Source organism: Nicotiana tabacum, chromosome 23 (genome assembly GCF_000715075.1).
Source record: "Nicotiana tabacum cultivar K326 chromosome 23, ASM71507v2, whole genome shotgun sequence".
Lineage (NCBI taxonomy): Eukaryota > Viridiplantae > Streptophyta > Magnoliopsida > Solanales > Solanaceae > Nicotiana > Nicotiana tabacum.
The window spans coordinates 34,354,607-34,377,358 of NC_134102.1; the positions used below are offsets into that span (position 1 = coordinate 34,354,607).

Here is a 22,752-nt window from a genome sequence, read left to right on the forward strand (position 1 = left end):
TCGAAGTTATTTTCTCCCATTCTTCCATTGCTACACCACATACCGAAGATCACATAGAACACTCCAAGTCACTTTTATCATAATCCGATGCAAAAGCTCGATATTCAACCATACTATGGACTCAAAATCCTTAGACACCACATCTTAACTTTTGAATTTACTAGGACCGTTATTGGGAGTCACCCACTCTGACTTGGTCCCGAATTTAATCAACTCCAAGGCTCCTCTAGCACATGAGCACCCTTTCAAAGAAGCACCTGGCCAAATCATCTTCCTTGTAACTCGCCTATACACGAAGCAGAAATCCTAAGTCTTCCCAAAGCCTGAGCATGAATCGGTAAGGCCAACTATATCACACATTCCTCAAATTGCTTGCTCAAATTACCACCGATGTTCTCTTTCCTTAGTCGTAATAACCCATCAATATGACGATAACCAAAAATCTTACAAATAGACGACCATGCAATCCAACTGTAGGCGGTGGAACTCTCCCACTTAGCTTGAAGCTACTGTTGTATAAACCTAAAACCCACCAAGATTCTTCATTCATCGACGTGATATAGCACAGTGAACCCGCCAAATTCCTCAAAATCCTTCCATTAACCTTTAATAAACACTCCTAACCACTAGCCACATTTACATATTAAATTTCTTACCGGGTAGCCAGTAGAATTCTTCGCAGAAACTTAGTCAACACCACGTGACTACTAACCTGCTCACAGGAGATAACCCACCTGTGAAAATTTTATGCCGACATATTCCAACGTCGCTGCACTGGGTATAATTACTATGAAATCAGTAGACCATCCCAAGTCCGAGCTCATTCACCAGCTGCACCAGTCCGTTCACTCCTCATGGACGTCAACTAAAGGTGCGACAATACATTCTAATCCAAATTCATGTTGTATCCTTCTTCATATCAAGCAACTCCTTTCTGTTGTATCCAAACATCCCGCCGTAAAATAGCCAATATTTGTAAAATAAGTCCGTAGACCCAAACACCGTCCACCATAATTCCCAAATCACTCTAAACTTTCCTCAAGGCGTGTAGCTATCCTATCACAGAACCCACATGCTACTCTGCCACTCTCTCACTTGTGTCAAACCCTATCCTTTAAGCAACTACTCGACTTCTGTTTCTCACACTTGGCCTTCTAAGAAATTAACCACCACGAGACACCTCCCACATGTCCTTCCTCATCCTTCGCTTCCCAGTTGTTGCCTTAAATCAAAATCTACCTCTGTAGCACTTGAATCGATAGACCGTTACCAATTTTAAACCTTTCCGAAGATCATCTTCCTTGAGCCCTCAACACCGTACCACCAATTAAGTCCTGAACCACCGCACACTGCAATCTTTGACAGCCGCTTTCCTGGTACTGTTTCATACTACCCTACCCCGAAGGCAAATTGATGAAGACCGTAACACCGGCGAATTTAACACATTCAATCAAGGGCGACGACACCACATTATTGATGAAAATTCTACCACGCTCGAAAATACCGAATCTCGTTATTCCATCAACCCAAATCTAAACATTCCTGGTCCGATTGCCTTTCCTTCACCGGAAATAAAATACTGGATCTCTGAATCATGCACTGAGTAAACCTCCTTCTAAGTCATTCACTACTTCGACGCATAGACAAGCATCCTTCCATTACACAAACACAGTGCGATAGCAATGCACAAATCATCATACCAATTGGCGCATAGCTCCAAAACCATCAGAAGTAAAGCTACTGAGCTGAGATGACAGAACATCCTTCCACAAGGCGACGACGTTAGCCCCAATCGAATATGCAAGGGAAAACATCCTGCTCTACATCATTAGTGCCATTAAAATACCTTGATTCTAATTTATATTAAGTGTTTCGCATCGCGTAAGATTGGATAGGAAGGAAATGAAGGCATAAGCCTCAATGGAATCGAATCGCACGATGAGGAATCAAGAAGGAAAGTGCTCCTAACAACCCTGTAGCCTCTCGAAGATAAGTACAGACGTGTCCGTACCGATCCGCAAGACTCTACTAGACTCGCTCATGACTTGTGAGACCTAAGTGAACCTAATGCTCCAATACCATGTAGTCACGACCCAAAATCCATAAAAGTTGTGATGGCGTCGGACATCACTGTCAGGCAAGACAACAATAAGTACTTAATTGGGTTCTCATTTTGTTACTTTTGAAAACATATTTTTCCTTCAATTTAAATCATAAAAGATGAAGTTTACTAGATAAATAATAATATCTTTAAAATTTCCAATACAACACAACCCATAATCCTCCCAAAATACAGTGTCACAAGTGCATGAGCATTAACTAGGAATGTAAAATAAAATATAACAGCTCTTCGGAATAAAAATTGGACAGGAAAAATGTAAGTACTATGAGGGAGACTCTGTTGGCTGTGGATCGTCGTATAGAATGCAGCTCACCTAAGTCCCTGCCATAATCGCGCCTCTGCGCCCACAAGGCCGCTAAACATATGTGTACCTGCACAAAAATGTGCAGCAAGTGTAGCATGAGTACGTAAATCAACGCGTACCCAGTAAGTATCCCGCCTAACCCCGAAGAGGTAGTAACGAGGGGTCGGCTTCGACACTTACTATGGGCTATAAATAAATGGAATAATATCATTAAATTAGACATGGATTAATTAATACGGTTGCAATCCCATTATTCTGAAGTAAGTAAACAGTTCTTTCATAATTAAGGAATCTCCAAATTTTATCTCCCATTATTTAACGATTATATCTCCGGCCAATGATGCCATATCAAATTATCAGTTTATCTCAGACCAGGGAGGCAATATATTGTTATTTATAAATTTCAAGGCAAGCAATACAAGCATGCGCAAGTCATGCTAAGGTCGTACGACCCGATCCAACAATTATTTAAACTGTGCACTACCAGAGGGTCGAATGGAGCAAACCATAGATGCATCTATTTAATCTACCGAGGCGTTCATCCCGTTCCACAAAAGATAACACATTCAAATAATCAATCAAGAATTCATCAAGGGGCAATTAGCCAATGAAAAGGCAATTTCTCTTTTAAAAGTCAAGAAAACGATGTCTAGCCTTTTAGAAATTTATTAACAAAGTTCGATATGATTTAAGAATTTTAAATTGACAACAAGATTGCAAATATTACAAGTAAAGCATGCTTTTGGGTCCTAGACTACCTGAACTTAAGCATAATAGTAGCTACGCAAGGACTCCCATCACCTCATGCATGCGTATCCCCCGCAAATAGGAGCACACATTGATTCATTTCACCTATGGGGTAAAATCCCTATTACATGGTTAGAAAGGAGACTTACCTCGCTCCGAAGTTCCATAACCGGCTTCCGAGCCCTTCAACCAACTTGAATCGATGCACAACGCTCCAAAACTAGCCAATAATTATGCAAACGCATTAATATATACTCAAATACTCAATATAATCCAATTTATAACAATTTCTAACCCCGATCGAAAAGTCGATAAAAATCACCCTCGGGCCCACGTTCCCGGATTCCAAATATTTTCGAAGATAACTTTACCCATAACCTCACAAACTCGAATATATAGTTTATTCTCAATTCCATGCCCAATTTCGTAGTCAAAATCCAAAAATACCAAATTCTAGGTCTTCTACCAAAATCCCACAATTTATACTAATTTCCATGTCCCAACCGACGTATAATTCAGGTATTTAACTCACAATGGGAAGAAACCACTTACCTAGAATTGCTTGATAAAAATCTCCCCTTGAATCTCTCCAAAATCGTCCAAACCAAATGAAAATGGGAGAAAAATGGGCCAAGTCCCGTTTATAAAAACCCTTCTGCCCAGCGACATTTCCGCACCTGCAGAACAGTAGCCGCACCTGCGGCTTCACAGGTGTAGCCAAAACCTCGCACCTGAGCATTCCCTCTGCCTGACACTCTCTGCACCTGCGCCTTTCCTTACGCATTTGCACCTTCGCAGGTGCAGACATACCCTCGCATCTGCGCTCCCAGACCCTTCTCTCACTCTCGCACTTGCGACGCACCTCCGCATCTGCGACCTCGCAGGTGCGGACAACCTTTCACACCTGCGATCATTGCCCAGCTTCGCCCAAACCGCACTTGCAACCACTGGCTTGCACCTGCGGCCCTTATTGCGCAGGTGCGATCACACCAGATATCAGCTGCCTCATCTTTTATTCCAAGTCCAAACTCGATCCGTTAACCATCCGGGATCCACCCGAGGCCCTCGGGACCTCAACCAATTATACCAACACGTCCCAAAATATATTACGAACTTAGTCAAGCCTTCAAATCACACCAAACAACGTCAAATTCATGAATCGCACCCCATTCCAAGCTTAATGAACTTGAAACTTCAACTTCTACAATCGATGCCAAAACCTATCAAATCACGTTCGATTGACCTCAAATTTTGCACACAAGTCACATTTGACATTACGGATCTTCCGGAATCGGAATCCGACCCTGATATCAAAAAGTCCACTTCCGGTCAAACTTCTCAAAAACCTTCAATTTCCTAACTTTCGCGAAACGACTCCAAAATGACCTATGGACCTCTGAATCCACTTTTGGACGCGCTCAATACCGGAATCACCATACGGAGCTATTCTCAGATCGGAATTCCAAACGGGCATAGATAACATTGAAATGCACTTTTACCCAAATTTATGGAATTCTTTCAAATTGCTAACTTCCACAATAGGTGCCGAAATACTCCTGGGGTATCCAAAACCCGATCTGAACATACGCCCAAGTCCGAAATCATCATACGAACCTGTTGGAACCTTCAAATCCCAATTCCGAGGCCGTTTACTCTAAAATCCACTCTTAGTCAATTCTTCCAACTTAAAGCTTTCGAAATGTGAATTTTCTTTCCAATTCAACTCTGAACCTCCCGAAATTCAATCGCGACATCGCGTGCAAGTCATAATACCTGAACTGAAACTGCTCATGGCCTCAAACCGCCGAATGACGCGCTAGAGCTCAAAACGACCGGTCGGGTCGTTACATATATAGTCAGATATTTTCAAAGTATTAAAATTAAAATAATAACTAGCTTATAAAATTGAAGAAAACTATTTAGTTTTCATTTGAATTCCAAGATATGAAAAACAAAGGTTGGACTAATTTTATTTTCTTAAAATATTTTGAGTTTGTTATCCAAAACTAACAATACATTGTTATTCAAAAGAATTTTTGTACACTTTATACTGTATTTTATTATAAATCCAACGTACTTAAACGGTTTTGTCTTTGATTTTATAGTTTTAGAAATCTAATTTTGACCCTCTTTTCCATGTTCCGGAAATTAATACTTTTTTATATTTTATTAATAAGATAACTATATTAATAATTATAAGCTAGCATAACTGTAGATCAAAGGAACGACTATATGATCATATTTACAACGCACGATCAAGACTAAATCACATTGGACCGAAAGAAATTGAAATTTATTGGGATTAGGCTTTAATTATTTTTCACGTAAATTATTTCACATTGTTTAAGGACAAAATGTTTAAGGACCAAAAATGGTCATTTCGTCATTTTCGATTGGGATTTTAGAGCTCGGTTTTGGGCCGATTTTGGAGGAGTTCTTCACAACTTTGACTTGGGTAAGTGTTCTATATCCGAAAGTGATCATACTTCATGATTCTATAGCTATATTCATCATTTATTGAGAATCAAATGGAAGAAAATGTAGAAATTTGTAAAACTCTTCAAGTAAGAAAAATGCAGATTTGGAGGACGATTTGTTATTAGAATTTGATAAAATTGGTATGGTTGAACTCGTATCGGAATGGATGTTCTCGAAATATTATGCCAGGTTCTGAGATGCGGGCCCCGCATTGACCTTCGGGTTGACTTTTTAAAGTGAAATTTTAAGTCGACGTTTTATTATCCGGAATATTTTTCGATAAATTTTAATGAAATTATATAATTTATTTGGCTAGATTTGAGCCGTCCGGAGATCATTTCACGCAGGAAGGACATTTTGGAATATCGGGCTAACTTTGTAAAGGTAAGTATCTTGCCTAACCTTGAGTGAGGGAATTACCCCTTAGGCATTGAGTCGTATGTGTCATTTGTAAAATTTGAAAAGCCGTGTACGCGAGGTGACGAGTACGTACTCGGGATTATATGTGAAAATTTTATTGGTTTAAAGTCTTAGGCATATTTATGTATTAAATTGGAAAATTGTTGGCACTTATTAAATTCTCTATTTGCCATGTCTCAAATCTTATTTGTCGAATTTATTTTTATATGATAATTTGCTGTGATTGCAACTTTGATTTTCATGTGAATCTCGTGTGTTTGTTGATTTGACATTTCCTGAATATAATTACATTATGAATTTTTCATCTGCAAATAATTAATTAAATAATTTTTAAAAGAGGCATTAATATATTTATCTAAAATTTGGATTAAAGAAGATGTTGTCATATGCTGAGTTATTTTTCCATCCTTGTTGTTGTTTTTGAGGTTTTATATACATTGTGTTGAGTCATGGGCTACCTGTTGGGAAATTAATTGATTCCGTTATACCTTTGGAAAGATTGTGGCCTACTGGCAATTTGTAAATACGAGTTGATTATGTGGTGTTGTTGTGATAATTTTCTGTGCAAATTATTGTGTGATTTGGGTTAATATTATGTGGCGTATAAGGGTGACATTCCACTGTTGATATTATGAAGGCATAAGGGTGGAATTTCATTGTTGTTATGTGTTTTGGGATATTGTCTAGGCGGAGTGATAAGGGTGGCTATTAAATGAGTGATAAGGGTAGCTATTGATATTGTCAGGGTGGAGGGATAAGGGTGGCTATTATATGGAGTGATACGGGTGGCTATAGGAGAGATAAGGGTGGCTATTGTCAGGATGATATGTGATGATGTGGGGTTATTGTATTGGTAATTTTTATGTGCTGAAGTGGGGTTATTGTGCCGATGATTTTCATGTGATGTTGTGATTTTCCTTGTGTTTATTTGTATATCTTGTGCAATTTGTCTTGTTGTTTATGTAAACTTGGTAATAGTCTGATCCATGTTGAAATTGTGAGCATGTGGCTATTGCCGGGCAGATTATGTTATTGGCACGTGAATTATCCGTGCAGTTGTGATATGAAACATGGGCACGAGGTGTCGGGGGTGTATAATGATTATAATATTGACACGTGAACTGTCCGTGCAGATGTGATATAAAATATGGGCACGAGGTGCCGTGAGTAAATGGTGATTTTATTATTGGCACGTGAGTTGTCTGTGCGGATCTTATATATTGATATTTTGGCACGTGAGTTGTCTGTACGGTTGTGAAAGAGATATAGGCACGAGGTGCCGTAAAAATATGAAAGTGGGTTGAGACCTTTGTTTTATGATTATGAGATGAGGTATCATAGAGTGACTTTTATTTGAAAGATTTATATTCGAAAGATTTTACTTTGAAAGATTTATATTCGAAAGATTTTACTTTGCACAGGTTAAATGATTGGTGAGTGTCTTGACTGTACCTCATCACTATTCTACCGAGGTTAGTCTTGATATTTACTGGGTACTGACTGTGGTGTACTCATACTACACTTTTGCATATTTTTGTGCAACGCCAGGTATCGGAGATATCGGATTCGGACATAGATTAGAGTGTGATCGCAAGGATTCAAGGTAGGGATGCTTAGTCCTCACAGTCCCGTGGAGTCTTTCCATTTTATTGCAATGTCAACTCTTATTCGAACAGTATTGTATATTCGATCCTCGAGATTATTGCGTGTATTCAGTTAGAGTTCGTGACTCAATATTACCAGTCTTGGGTGGTTGTTATATTTGTTTCCGCTTTTGGTTTCAATACTTGTATTAAATTCCTTTAAAAAATGACTTGAATTGTAATTATAATAGGCTTACCTAGTCTTAGAGACTATGTGCTATCATGACGCCTGTGGTGGGATTTTGGGTCGTGACAAGTTGGTATCAGAGCTCTAGGTTCATAGGTTCTACGAGTCACGAACGAGTCTAGTAGAGTCTTGTGGATTGGTACGGAGACGTCTGTACTTATCTTCGAGAGGCTACAAAAATGTTAGGAAATTTCCACTTCATTCATTTATGTCGTACGAAATTTGTTGATTTTGGAGTTTGAGCCTTTATATCTCTATTCTCTTACAAATGGTGAGGACACGTGCTACTGAGTCAACTGAGCAGACACCTGCGCATTCTACTAGAGCCGCAAGAGGCCGGGGCCGAGATAGAGGCCGAGGAAGGGTACGTGTCACAGCTAGAGCACCAGTCAGAGCAGTAGTTGAGGAGTCACCAGTAGCTATGGTTGGGGGACAGGTACGGGAAATACCTGTTGTTACCCCCGTGCTTCAGGAGACTTTGGCACAGTTCCTAAACATGTTTGGTACAATAACTCTGGCGAGATTGATCTGCGTTCCACCAAGTGTTTCACACAATGAAGGAGTAGCTTAGACTTCTACAGCCCGTAATCCAGAGTAGCGTGTTCATAATGGTCAGGTTTCGGGTGTAGTACCGGTACAACCCGTTATTCCGGTTCAGCCTGAGGTCAGGCCAGAGGCATAAAAAGAGGAACATAAGAGACTTGAGAGGTTTAAGAGGTATACCCCACATACTTTCAGTGGCACAGCTACCGAGGATGCCCAAGGATTTCTAGAAAAGTATCATTGTATTCTCCGCACCATGGGTATTGTAGAAGTGAGTGGAGTTGCCTTTATTATATTTCAGCTATCAGGAGCAGCGTATCAATGGTGGCAAGCTTATGAATAGGGTAGACCAGCCGATGCAACACCACTAACTTAGGCTCAATTTTCAGAGATGTTTTTGAAAGAGTTTGTTCCCCAGACTCTCCGAGATGTGTGGAGCACAGAGTTTGAACGGTTGCATCAGGGCACCATGACGATGTCAGAATATGCCATCAGGTTCAGTGAGTTAGCCCGTTATGCACCTGTTTTGGTTCCTACAGTCATAGAGCGAGTCCGCAGATTCATTAAGGGGCTTGATTATGATCTTAAAACATGCATGGCTCGAAAATTGCAGTCCGATACTCCATTTCACTAAGTAGTAGAGATTTTTAGAATGTTAGAATGTGTTAGGAATGAGGAAAGGGAGTTTAAGGAGGCCAAAAGGTCTCGAAATTCTGGAGAATTCAATGGATTCCACTCTGCATCTAGCACTCATCATGGCGGAGGCTCGGGAAGTTGGTCATCCTAGTCTGCAATTTAGAGTACTCGTAGTGCTCCAGTTAATACTTTTAGTGCACTATCGACACGTGGCTCTTGTTATTCCAGTTATTTGGTGCAGACTCAGTATGAGCAGTCACGCCCGCAGAGGGGTTATTATGAACGTGGTGATACTAGGCACATCATGAGAGATTGTCCCAGAGTTGGGAGAGGTGGATTTCATCATAATACTCAGGCTACAGACTCTATTTCAGTTACTACCCCACATGCACTGCCAGTTAGGGGTGGAGGACAGGCGGGTAGAAGGTGCCCTAGAGGGGGAGGCCCAGCCCGTTGATATAATTGCTATGGTATGGCTGAGGCCGCTACACAAGATGGTGTCGTTACAGGTATGATCCCGATTTGTTATAAAGGAGTATTTTTCCTTAATTTCATTCGGTTCTGAGTATCGAGGCGAGTGCTCCTATTATGCTCCACTTATGGGTGAGCTTCGTAATTCTGTAATCTACTTATGTGTTTACCCTTGTTGGGAGATTCTATGGCAACAGCCGCATCTATCATTATGTTTTAGTCACTAATGAGAACTGTGAGGCTAAAAGTGACTTTCTGTTACTCACTACAGTGAGTTTTGATATAATTTCGGGATAATTGATTACAATTTTATGAATTATATGCCCTACCGGTATAGGGGTTCATTATGTGTTGTGAAATTGTTTTACAGAATTTATTAAAAACAAGAAAGAAAAGAAATAGAAAATTTCAGTTGGCACAATATGCATAATACTTGTGATTCAGAGTTGAGGATGGGATCCTCGCATTTTCATGTGATTTTGATATGTTTGAACTGTGGCATGTGAATGGGGAGTCATTCCTGTTAGGCTTATTTGATAATTCTTGTATGTGTTTTTCTGTGCATATTTAGCCATATTTGTGTTGTAATTATTGAGTTTTATCCTACGAGGTGAGTGTCCATGTGGCGTTAAATGTGACTCATTAATTCGGGTAAATAATTATGAGGTATTCATGCCTCGATCTCATTGTTAGTAAGGTGAAGGTTTGAAACGAGATTTTAGTCAACATGAGGTTAATTGATGATGCTGTAATTGATTATGAACAACTATTATGATCAAAGATGTGGTTATGGGCATACGTATGATATGTGCGAGTGTAGGCACGAGTTGCTACAGCCGGTTGAGACTAATACTGTGTGTTGATATGAAAATTTGACCTTTTGAAAATGTTTGGAGTGCAAGAAAAATTGGTTTTAAAGTTTATAAATATGGATAAAGGAAATAGTCTTCAGCTGAGATGGCGCTGTCAGACCCATATTAATTTGCGGTGAAGTAGAATCACCCACGAGTATAATTCACTCAGTAATTTATTGTCCTCAGAAAGATTCTTAGCATGTTCGAGGACGAACGCATGTTTAAGAGGGGGAGAATGTAACGATCTGACTTGTCGTTTTGATAATTTACATCCCGTTCAGCGACTTAAGGTCTCGAGCAGCTTCGTAATGTGTATTATGACTTACGAGTGTAGTCGAGTTTGGTCTTCGGACGATTCAGGATCAAAATGGAGGAACAATTCTTATTTAAGAAGCTTAAATGAAAAGAGTTGATCTGAGATTTAACTTTTGTGTAAACGACTGCGGAATGAAGTTTTGATAATTTCAATAGCTTCATATGGTTATTTCGGACTTAGGCGTATGTCCGGATTTAGATTTGGAAGTCCGTAGGACAATTCGGCGCATTTTGGCGAAAATTGGAAAAGTTGAAGTTTTAAAATATCAGTAAGTTCGGCTGAAGGTTAATTTGTTGTTAACGGAGTCGGATTTTGATTCCGAAAATTGGAACAGGTCCATTATGTTATTTATGACTCGTGTGAAAAAATTGAAGTCATTCCGGAATGATTTGATACGTTTCGGCGCAAATAATAGAAGTTGGAAGAATTGAAAACTCATAATTCGATTCGAGACGCAATTCATAATTTCGACGTTGTTCGACGTGGTTTGAGGCCTCGACTAAGTTCGTATTGTATTTTGGGACGTGTTGGTGTATTTGGTTAAGTTCCCAAGGGCCTCGAATGAATTTCGGATGGTTAACAGATCGATTTTTGAACTTAAGGAAATGCTAGAATTTTGGACTTGCTGGTGCAATCGCTTCTGCGAAAGCTTGATAGCAGAAGCGACCTCGCAGAAGCGAGGTGCTCATCGCAGAAGTGACCTGGGAAGGCTGCTGGGGAGACTTCGTAGAAGCGGAACATTTCACGCTTCAACGGCTTCACAGAAGCGAAAGGTTCGTCGCAGAAGCGACATTATGCGCAGAAGCGAGAGAATTTTCGCACCTCCGTTGCGCAAAAGCGGAGAGAAATTCCGCAGGTGCGATGGGGCTGTTGGACAGTATTCTCCGCAGAAGCGACGATTGTGTCGCAGAAGCGGCTTCGCAGATGCACAATTTCTATCCGCAGAAGCAAAACTAGACAAAATGTTTAAGTACAAAAATGGTCATTTCGTCATTTCCAATTGGGATTTTGGAGCTTGGTTTTGGGGCGATTTTGGAGGAGTTCTTCACGACTTTGATTTGGATAAGTGTTCTATATCCGAAAGTGATCATACTTCTTGATTCTATAGCTATATTCATCATTTATTGAGAATCAAATGGAAGAAAATGGAGAAATTTGTAAAACTCTTCAAGTACGAAAAATACATATTTGGAGGACGATTTGTTATTGGAATTTGATAAAATTGGTATGGTTGAACTCGTATCGGAATGGGTATTCGAATTTCGTTCTTTCGGGTTCCGAGATACGAGCCCCGCATTGACCTTCGGGTTGACTTTCTAAAGTGAAATTTTAAGTCGACGTTTTATTATCCGAAATTATTTTCGATGAATTTTAATGAAGTTATATAATTTATTTGGCTAGATTTGAGTCGTCCGGAGGTCATTTCACGCAAGAAGGACATTTTGGAATATCGGCCTAACTTCGTAAAGGTAAGTATCTTGCCTAACCTTGAGTGAGGGAATTACCCCTTAGGCATTGAGTCGTATATGCCATTTGTGAAATGTGAAAAGCCGTGTACGCGAGGTGACGAGTACGTACTCAGGTTTATATGTGCAAATTTTATTGGTTTAAAGTCTTAGGCATTTTTATATATTAAATTAAAAAATTGTTGGCACTTATTAAATCCTCTATTTTCCATGCCTCAAACATTGTTTGTCGAATTTATTTTTATATGATAATTTGGTGTGATTTCAACTTTGATTTTTATGTGAATCCCGTGTGTTTGTTGAGTTGACATTTCCTGAAAATAATTACTTTATGGATTTTTCATCTGCAAATAATTAATTAAATAATTTTAAAAAGAGGCATTAATATATTTATCTAAAATTTGGATTAAAGAAGGCGTTGTCCCATGCTGAGTTATTTTTCCATCCTTGTTGTTTTTGAGGTTTTATATACATTGTGTTGAGCCGTGAGCTACCTGTTGGGAAATTAATTGATTCCGTTGTACCTTTGGAAAGGTTGTGGCCTACAGGCAATTTGTAAATACGAGTTGATTATGTGGTGTTGTTGTGATAATTTTTTGTGTAAATTATTGTGTGATTTGGGTTAATGTTATGTGGCGTATAAGGGTGATATTCCATTGTTGATATTATGCGGGCATAAGGGTGACATTTCACTGTTGTTATGTGTGTTGGGATATTGTCTAGGTGGAGTGATAAGGGTGGCTATTATAGGAGCGATAAGCTATAGGAGCGATAAGGGTGGCTATTGATATTGACAGGGTGGAGGGATAAAGGTGGCTATTATATGGAGTGATACGGGTGGCTATATGAGAGATAAGGATGGCTATTGTCAGGGATGATATGTGATGATGTGAGGTTATTATATTGGTAATTTTTATGTGATGATGTGGGGTTATTGTGCTGGTGATTTTCATGTGATGTTTGTGATTTTCCTTGTGTTTATTTTTATATCTTGTGTAATTTGTCTTGTTGTTTCGGTAAACTTGGTAATAGTTCGATCCATATTGAAATTGTGAGCCTGTGGCTATTGTCAGGCGGATTATGTTATTGGCACAGGAATTGTTCGTGCAGTTGTGATATGAAGCTTGGGCACGAGGTGCTGGGGTGTGTGTATTGATTATAATATTGGCACGTGAACTGTCTGTGCAGATATGATATGAAATGTGGGTACGAGGTGCCGTGAGTAAATTGTGATTTTATTATTGGTACGTGAGTTGTCTGTGCGGATCTTATATATTGATATTTTGGCACGTGAGTTGTCCGTGCTGTTGTGAAAGAGATATAGGCACGAGGTGTCGTGAAAATATGAAAGTGGGCTGAGACCCGTGTTTCGAAAATATGCAAGTAGGCTGAAACCCTTATTTTATGATTATGAGATGAGGTGTCACATAGTGACTTTTATTTGAAAGATTTATATTCAAAAGAATTTACTTTGAAAGATTTATATTCGAAAGATGTTTATTTGAAAAACTTACATTTGAAAGATTTATATTTGAAGGATTTACATTTGAATGACGTATATTTGAGGGACTTGATTAATTGGTTGTACTTGTGTTCCTTATTTACTTGAGCAATATTTATGGTGTTATTGTGGCCTTGTTGTTCATATCCCTGATTGATTCTTGTTACCATCATTGCTATTTGTTTTCTATTATTATCGTATATTGTTGTATTTCACAGTTTATTTGATTAGTGAGTGTCTTGACTGTACCTCGTCACTACTCCACCGAGGTTAGTCTTGATACTTACTGGGTACCGACTGTGGTATACTCATACTACACTTCTGCATATTTTTGTGCAGAGCCAGGTATTGGAGATATCAGATTCGGACAGAGATTAGAGTGTGATCGCAAGGATTCAAGGAAGGGCTGCTTGGTGTCGCAGTCCCTTGGAGCCTTTCTATTTTATTATACTGTCAACTCTTATTCAAACAGTATTGTATATTCGATCTTCGAGATTATTGCGTGTATTCAGTTAGAGTTTGTGACTCAATATTACCAGTCTTGGGAGGTTGTTATATTTGTTTCCGCTTTTGGTTTCGACACTTGTATTAAATTCCTTTAAAAAAAAGCTTGAATTGTAATTATAATCGGCTTACCTAGTCTTAGAGAGTAAGTATCATCACGACGCCTGTGGTGGGATTTTGGGTCGTGACAGAAATTTCTACAGTTGAACAATTTTTGGCTCAAAAGAGATTGCATAATTGTGCTAAATTTTAGGTGAACAATTATGATGTAAACAAAACAAAATAAAATAAAATAAAAAGATTGAAGAAGGAGGAAGCATTTTGCTTTGTTCTTTATTCCAAATCTGTAATTAACCTATAAATATTGTGAGTAGCCTATGTGAGATTGGTCCACTGACTATTAATTTTATTTTTCGCATACAATTTGCTTAGATATAAATTTAATATAGATTTAAAATATAATTAGAAAAAATAATTACAAAATATTTAATAAGAGCAATAGAAAGAGAGAAAAAAGTGATTGACAAAAGTCATTTAATAACACTACGACAAACATAAAGTGCAAAGATTCGATTTTATCATTTGATAATGGAGTTTTTGTAGATAAAGATATAGTTATAATTAAATATTTAATATATGGTATGAGCTAATATTAATAATTTGAATCCTTAAGAAATATATTATTTCTTTTAGTGATTAAAAAGATAATTAAGTATTTGAATTAACTTTTTTCGGATTTAAATTAATTATCTAGAAAAATAATCCAATTTTATTCCTTTCCATATTCATCAAATAAGTAAAATTAGTTTTCAAGTTTACACAAATCTTAGAGTACATAAATTATTTCTCATAAAAAGACCATCGACGATAAAAGAAATAAGAATATAAAACAAAATCAGTAATACTATTAAGAATTAAATTGGTTAAAATGCAAACTTTAAGAAATAAGGATGAAATAATAGAAGACAAAATGTATTCATAACTACAAAATAATGTACCAACTATTTTAACTAAATTCATCATCTATGCATATTCAGAAGATATTAAATACAATTACTATGTCAGTGTGAGAAAAAAATATTTTTATCGTTTGAACAAATATTACATTTTATTTTAACGTCAATGTATATATTCTTAATTGATAGATACTACACACACGTGCAACACACGTATCCTAAAACTAGTATATACAAAATTATAAACCTAATTAGTACTATTAGAGAGATTCTCATTTAAGTGGATACAACTAGTGTTTTACAAGGCATGAGCGTAAGGCGAGACGTTTTACTTATTCCTCAGCAAGGCGTAAGCCCCGAAGGCACCTGGTGTAAGGCGCATGGGTATTTAATTTTTAATATTTTATAAAATAATATAGTTACAATAAATATTTTTAAATAACTAAAATTGCATAACAATTAAATAAAATAATAAATAAGTAAAAACTATATATAGATGTGATCCATTCCCATAAAAAAATAGTCAAAACAATCCATATACGCTACTTACAAATACAAGTAACCTGAGTTGAAAAATATAAAATTTTCTACACGGAGGAACAAAAAAGTTGACTAACCTGCAATTTGAATTTTGAACTTGCTACTATGGAGGAGAATAGAATTTTCTTTGTATCTGTAAAAAATAGTTGACAGTTCATTGCTTTTGGGAGATAGCAGCAGACTAGCAGATAAGATAAATAAATGGGAAAGACCGTAAATTAGGGTTTCTAGCAATAAAAAATGTCTTGACTTTTAGATTTAATATTTCGGTTCCTTTTTAAATATTTTGAGTAACTACAAGTTGACTTTTGAGAATTGGGTATTATATTACCGAATTGCTGGGCATACGCCTCTTGAGACTCCCTCCTCCCTCCCCCTTCCCCCACACACACACCATCGCCTTGGAGCATTTTTGGTCGGCTCGCCCCAGGGCTTGTCTCGAAAATGCCTTTTAGAATACTGGATACAACTTAGCTGAATTCAAAATTCACTATAAGCTAAAATCTAAATTTGAGTATAATTAATAAAATTAATCTTAAATAATTACCTCACGTAATAATTATACTGGCCTCTATATTAATTTTGATTAATAAATTATCATCATCCACAAAAAGGATTTAACTTTGATTTGAGCTTGTCGCATATCTCTCAACCAATCTTTGGCCTTTAACCAAACTTATCTTTTTATAGTATTTTTTCTCTTACTACTAAATTTTATGTCAAACTATCCTTCACATATCAAAGTTCCAAAACAAATTCTCTTTTATATTTCTGTCTATTAACTAATATTATAATATATTTTAAAATATTACCGCTAATAATAGTAACATTTAAAAAGAGATTTGAAACATTGTATATATTTATAAAGAAAGCATAGGGTATGAGTGCAGAGCAAAGGGAGGAATTATGGGATAGTCTAAGAGATGTTGCTGATATGTACAAGTTACCATGGTACATTGCCCACAATTTTAATTGTATTGTGGACCCTGGTAAAAAATGGGGGGGGGACAATCGTCACAGGATTCTAAAAGCTTGCCTTTCTTGGAGTGTATCATGGATTGTGAGCTATTGGATCCTGGGTATTCTGGCTACATCTTTACATGGTATAATGGTTGGAGTCCTAGCAAAAGGATATGGAAGAGATTAGACAGAATCCTTGCCAGTCATGAATGGATGAGCTTGTTTGATTCTACTAATTTCAACCATTTGATTAGAACAGGGTCTGATCATTCTCCTCTTTTCCTCATTGCCAAGACTAATCAGAGGGATCCAATTAAATATTTCAAATTTCTTGATTTATGGGCTGAAGAAGTTGATTTCAAAAGTGTGGTGGAACAAGCTTGGAATATAAAGGTCCAGGGATCTCCAATGTGGAGGTTCCACTTGAAGTTAAAGAATACTAGCAGACAGTTATCAGAGTGGTCCAAGAATACTGTTGGCAACATCTTTGACAGGATTAAGGAACTGAAAGACACGGTGGGTAAATTGGAAGATAACATCATTCTGGATAATTCTGAAAACATGGCTTTGCTAAACCAGGCTAATGCAATGCTAATCAGAGTTTACAAGAAGGAAGAGTCCTTTTGGAAGCAAAAATCAGGTGTAAAATGGTGTGTGGAGGGTGAAGTTAACTCGAAATATTTTCACTCTGTAGTCAAAGGAAGAAAAAATGAGACTAACACTAAAGAAGATTAAAAAAATGATGGTACATTGATTGAAGGTGATGATGACATTGCTAGGGAAGCTGTCTCATTTTTTTCAGAATTTATTCACGAAGAAAGGTGTTATTAGTGATATGTCTATCCTGGACTGTATCCCAAAGATCATCAATGATGCTGATAATGAGATGCTTACAACAATACCTACAATGGAGGAATTAAGGGAGGTGGTGTTTGCTATGAGCTCCCAGAGTGCAGTAAGCCCAGATGGGATGTCGGAAAAATTCTATCAATCATATTGGGACATCATAAAGGAGGGCTTACTACTAATGACTCTTGATTTTTTTTTTTGCAGGTAATCAGATTCCAAAAGCATTGACTCACACATGCCTTATTTTATTACCAATGGTGGACAATCCTCAGTCTTTCACAGATCTAAGACCTATTAGTCTCAGTAATTTCTCATGCAAGATTCTATTGAACCAGAGACTAAGCCCATTGGTGCAGAAACTAGTTTCTCCTAACCAGGCAGGTTTCATTAGAGGAAGGTCTATCACAAAAAACATTATGTTCACCCAAGACTTAGTCCATAATATAATTAAACCATCTCTATATGGTAATGTTGTATTAAAAGTGGACATGACTAAAGCATATGACAGGGTATCTTGGGAATTTCTTTGCCAAGTACTCAGGCGGATGGGTTTCTTATAGAAATCTACAGGTTACATGGACTCCCCAGGACTATTGTCTCTGATAGAGATGCCATTTTCACCAGCCATTTCTGGCAACATCTCTTTAAATCCTTGGGCACTAAGCTCAACATGAGCACTGCTTACCACCCTCAATCTGATGTACAGATAGAGAGACTCAATAGGTGTAACGACCCAAAATCCTAACTTGTCGTGATGGCGCCTATCTCAATACTAGGTAAGCCGACAACACCAATAACCCACAATTTCTTTTAAATACTGAAAACATAATAATTAAGTTTAAGACTAAATCCCACAAACAATGAAAATAAAGACACTCCCAAAACCTGGTGTCACTGAGTACATGAGCATCTATACATTACAAGTTTGGAAAACGTGGTCTATAATAATCTGAGACCAAATACAATAAACAAAAGGATAGGGAAGGAGAGACAAGGTCTGCGAAACATGGCAGCTAACTCTGAATCTCTGAAAAATTGACTGTGTAAAAGAATCAACACACACTGTATCCGGGATCACCTGGATCTGCACACGAAGTGCAGAGTGTAGTATAAGTACAACCAACTCAGTAAGTAATAATAATAAATAAAGAACTGAAAGTAGTGACGAGCTTCTCAGCTAAGTCCAAATACAGTACTTTCCAATATAAAAGGGTAGGCATGCCCTCAAGTTCAATATTTAAGATTTCACTGAAATGCCATATCAAGTTTGACCGAAACAGAAAAAATATTTTTTTGAAATGTCCAAATAGTGATATATGACAGTTGAAATGCAGCAAATAATGAAATCAATGCATCCTGTCAGAGTAACAGTCACTCAGTCCTTCCATTCACTCCAACCTCATAGTCCCTCATTCCTCACAGTCACTCATCACTCGACACTCGCACTCAGTAGGTACCTGCGCTCACTAGGGGTGCGTACAGACTCCGGAGGGGCTCCTTTAGCCCAAGCGCTATATCAAGCCAATCATGGCATAAATCAATTGAAATATGATGCGGCGTGCAACCCGATCCATAAATATCCTCACAATCAGGCCCTCGGCCTCACTCAGTCATCAACTTCTCCAGTCTCTCGGGCTCTCAGAAATCATGATAAGCAGCCCAACAATAATTATATGATGCATTAATAATGAATACGAGAGACTGAGATTAAAATGTGCAAATAACACTGTGACTGAGTGCAAAACAGTAATTTAGCAAATAATTTCACAAGTACACGACCTATGTGGGTCCTAACAGTGTAAACATATGATTTAAACATGATTCATAAATCAATTTCCCTAATACGGGGAAAAATATACGGATATCAACAGATTTTTCAACTACACATTTCCATGGAATTGACCAAGTCATAATTCCTACGGTGCACGCCCACATGCCCGTCACCTAGCATGTGCGTCACCTCAAAACCAATCACATAATATATATTTTGGGGTTTCATACCCTCATAACCAAATTTAGAACTGTTACTTACCTCAAGCCATGTAATTCTTTATTCTGCAATGTCTTTTCCTCGTGAATTGGCCTCCAAACTCCTCGAATCTAGCCACAAATAATTCGATTCAGTCAATAAAATTTATTGGAATTAATTACATAAGAAAATACTAATTTCCAACAAAATCTGAAATTTAGCTCAAAAATTGCCTGTGGGACCCACATCTTGGAACCCGACAAAAGTTACAAAATTCGAAAGCTCATTCAACCACGAGTCTAATCATACCAATTTTACCAAAATCTGACCTCAACTCGACCCTCAAATTTTCAATTTAAACCAAGAAGATTTTCTAAATCTTCCAACTTAATTCACTAATTAAATGCCAAAAATAAGTATGGATTCGGGTAATTTAACCAATATTGAGTTAGGAACATTTACCCCGTTGTTTTTCTTGAAAATCTCCCGAAAATTCTTTCTCTCCGAGCTCCAAATCGCTAAAAATGGAAAATGGGATGAAATCCCATTTTTAGAACTTAAACTCTTTGCCCAGTCATTTGCTCTACGCAATCGCGGACAACCACACGCGATCGTGAAGCACAAATTTCCACTGCCCAGCTTTAACCCTTCACGATCACGGACTTTTTCACGTGATCGCAAAGCTCACTCTCACAGTCCTACGCGATCGCGAAGCACAAAACATGTGACCTCTACTTCTACTCCACTTACTCTACGCGAACGTGACCTTCTTCACGCGTTCGCGAATAACAAACTCGCACAGTGATGCGATCGCGGCCCTCTTCACGCGATCACGAAGAATAAAATCATCACTACCTCAAACAAGCCTACGGATCGCGGACATTCTCATGTGATCGCGTAGAAGGATACCGGTGACAGAAAACCAACATTCTTCAGCTGGAATGCCAAGTCCAAAATTGATCCGTTAACCATCCGAAACTCACCCGAGGCCCCCGGGACCTCAACCAAACATACCGTCAAGTCCCATAACATCATACGAACTTAGTTAAACCCTCAAATTACCTAAACAACGCTAAAACCATGAACCATATCCCAATTCAAGCCTAATTAACTTTGAAATTTTAAATTTCTACAAACAACGCCGAAACCTATCAAATCACGTCCGATTGACCTCAAATTTTGCACACAAGTCATAAATGACATAACAGAGGTATTCCAATTTTCAAAATCGAATTTCAGCCCCGATATCAAAAAGTCACCCCCGGTCAAACTTTTCAAAAATTCGATTTTCGCCATTTCAAGCCTAATTCCACTACGGACCTCCAAATAATTTTTCGGATACGCTCCTAAGTCCAAAATTACCATACAGAGCTAGTGGAATCATCAAAATTAAATTCTAAGGTCGTTTACATATAAATCAATATCCAGTTAACTTTTCCAACTTAAGTTTTTCAATTAAGAGACTAAGTGTCTCATTTCACTCCGAAATCCTTCCGGACCCGAACCAACTAGCTCGGTAAGTCATAAAATGACTGTAAAGCATAAATTGAGCAGTAAATGGGGGAACGGGGTTATAAATCTCAAAATGACCGGTCGGGTCGTTATAATAGGTGTATGGAAACCTATTTGAGAGTTATGGTTTTCAACAATCCTAAATAGTGGGGAAAGTGGTTACACTTAGCTGAGTGGTGGTACAACACCAACTATCACAGCTCTCTCAAGACTACACCTTCTCAGGCACTGTATGGTTATGCTCCTCCACAACTACCACTGGGGTCTTTACCACAGACTGGTCAATATTCAGCAAGGGAGTGTTAGTTCAGAGACAACAGAAGCTGCAATCTCTAAAAGACAACTTAACACAGGCTCAATCTAGGATGAAGTTCTATGCTGACAAACTAAGATCTGAACGGGAATTGGTAGTTAAGGATCTAGTCTAACTTAAGCTACAACCATATCGACAGTCTTCCATCGATGTCAGACGAAATGTCAAGCTATGTGCTCGTTACTATAAACCTTACAAGGTCATGTAAAGGATCAGAACAATGGCTTATCGGCTAGAGCTTCCTGAAAGATCTCAGTTGCACCCTATTTTTCACATCTCCCAGCTAAAGAAACGCGTTGGTCCATCCATTACTCTATAACTGCAACCACCAATTTGTGACGGCGAAGGACGAATCTTGATTCAACCTGTCGCTATCTTACAACGACGAATGGTGAATATAGATAATGGTATAGGGGTGAAGGTTCTGGTTCAATGGGAAAATCTAGGGGAGGAGGATGCTACCTGGGAGGATTGGAGATATATTAAAGCCAATTTCCTGATTTTGTTGCTCAACAAAGACCTTGAGGACAAGATCGTTCTTGGAGAGGTAGGGATTGTAATGACTGAGGTTGAATGAATTAGGAAAGTAATGGGGATATATTTCTATATTGGGGGTCTTATATCAGGACATATGGATGGTGGGGATAATTGTACATAACGGGGAGGCTATATCTCATTTGGTTCATTTGGGTTTTAGTATTAGTGATATTGGGCCAACGGAGACATATTAGAGAAGGGCCTTAGGCCCAATTACATTTCAGCCCATGAGCAGCTTAGTGAAGAGCTTATTAATACGCAGAAGTTAGAGTGAAGCAGCAGGCAATTTCTGGTAATTTCAGTTACAACTCCCTAACTGATTTCTCTCTCTCTATCTAACTCTCTCTTCGTTTGTCACCTCTAACCTCCTTCTCTTCTCTTCTTCTTTCAGGTAACTCATGGAGTAATGTAGATGTAAGGCCCCGTGAAAAGTTTTCCTAAAAGTCGCGGTTCTGTGATGTCGGGGCAGGCGTAGAGGTTAATAATAGTAGAAATTGTTCGGACTTTTTGGATTGAACAATGCGCTGGGGAGTTGAAGAAAATATTGGGCAGAAGTAGGCATTTCTACGACCTATTCGGTGACCGCAGAACCAATCTGCAGACCGCAGAATGGTCACAGAGTGAATCGGTTTTCTGGGTCATTTTGATATCAATTTCGCGGCCATTATGCGACCACATAACCACTTCGCGGGCCACACTCTTGTCGCATACCGAGCTTTGGGATTTCTCAGAGGGAGGTTCTGCGGTACACTATGCGATCGCAAAACAGTTTTGCGGTGCAGTATGCGACCGCAGAACAGGTCTGCGGGCCGCATAGTGACCGCAGACCCGGTCAGATCCCTTCCAGTTTTTGGCACCCAGATTATGCGGCCGATATGCAGACTGCATAATCAGTCTGCGATCGCATATGCGACTGCATATCCT

At 38.4% G+C, this 22,752-nt stretch overlaps 1 protein-coding gene across 1 annotated transcript; it reads left to right on the plus strand.

Moving 5' to 3' along the window:
- Positions 1–16,684: 16,684 nt before the first annotated feature.
- LOC107814397 (uncharacterized) lies at positions 16,685–17,725 on the plus strand. Its single transcript, XM_075245577.1, has 3 exons — positions 16,685–17,290; positions 17,409–17,603; positions 17,702–17,725. Exons 1-3 carry the CDS (start codon positions 16,685–16,687, stop codon positions 17,723–17,725), a joined length of 825 nt encoding a protein of 274 aa, XP_075101678.1.
- Positions 17,726–22,752: the final 5,027 nt, after the last annotated feature.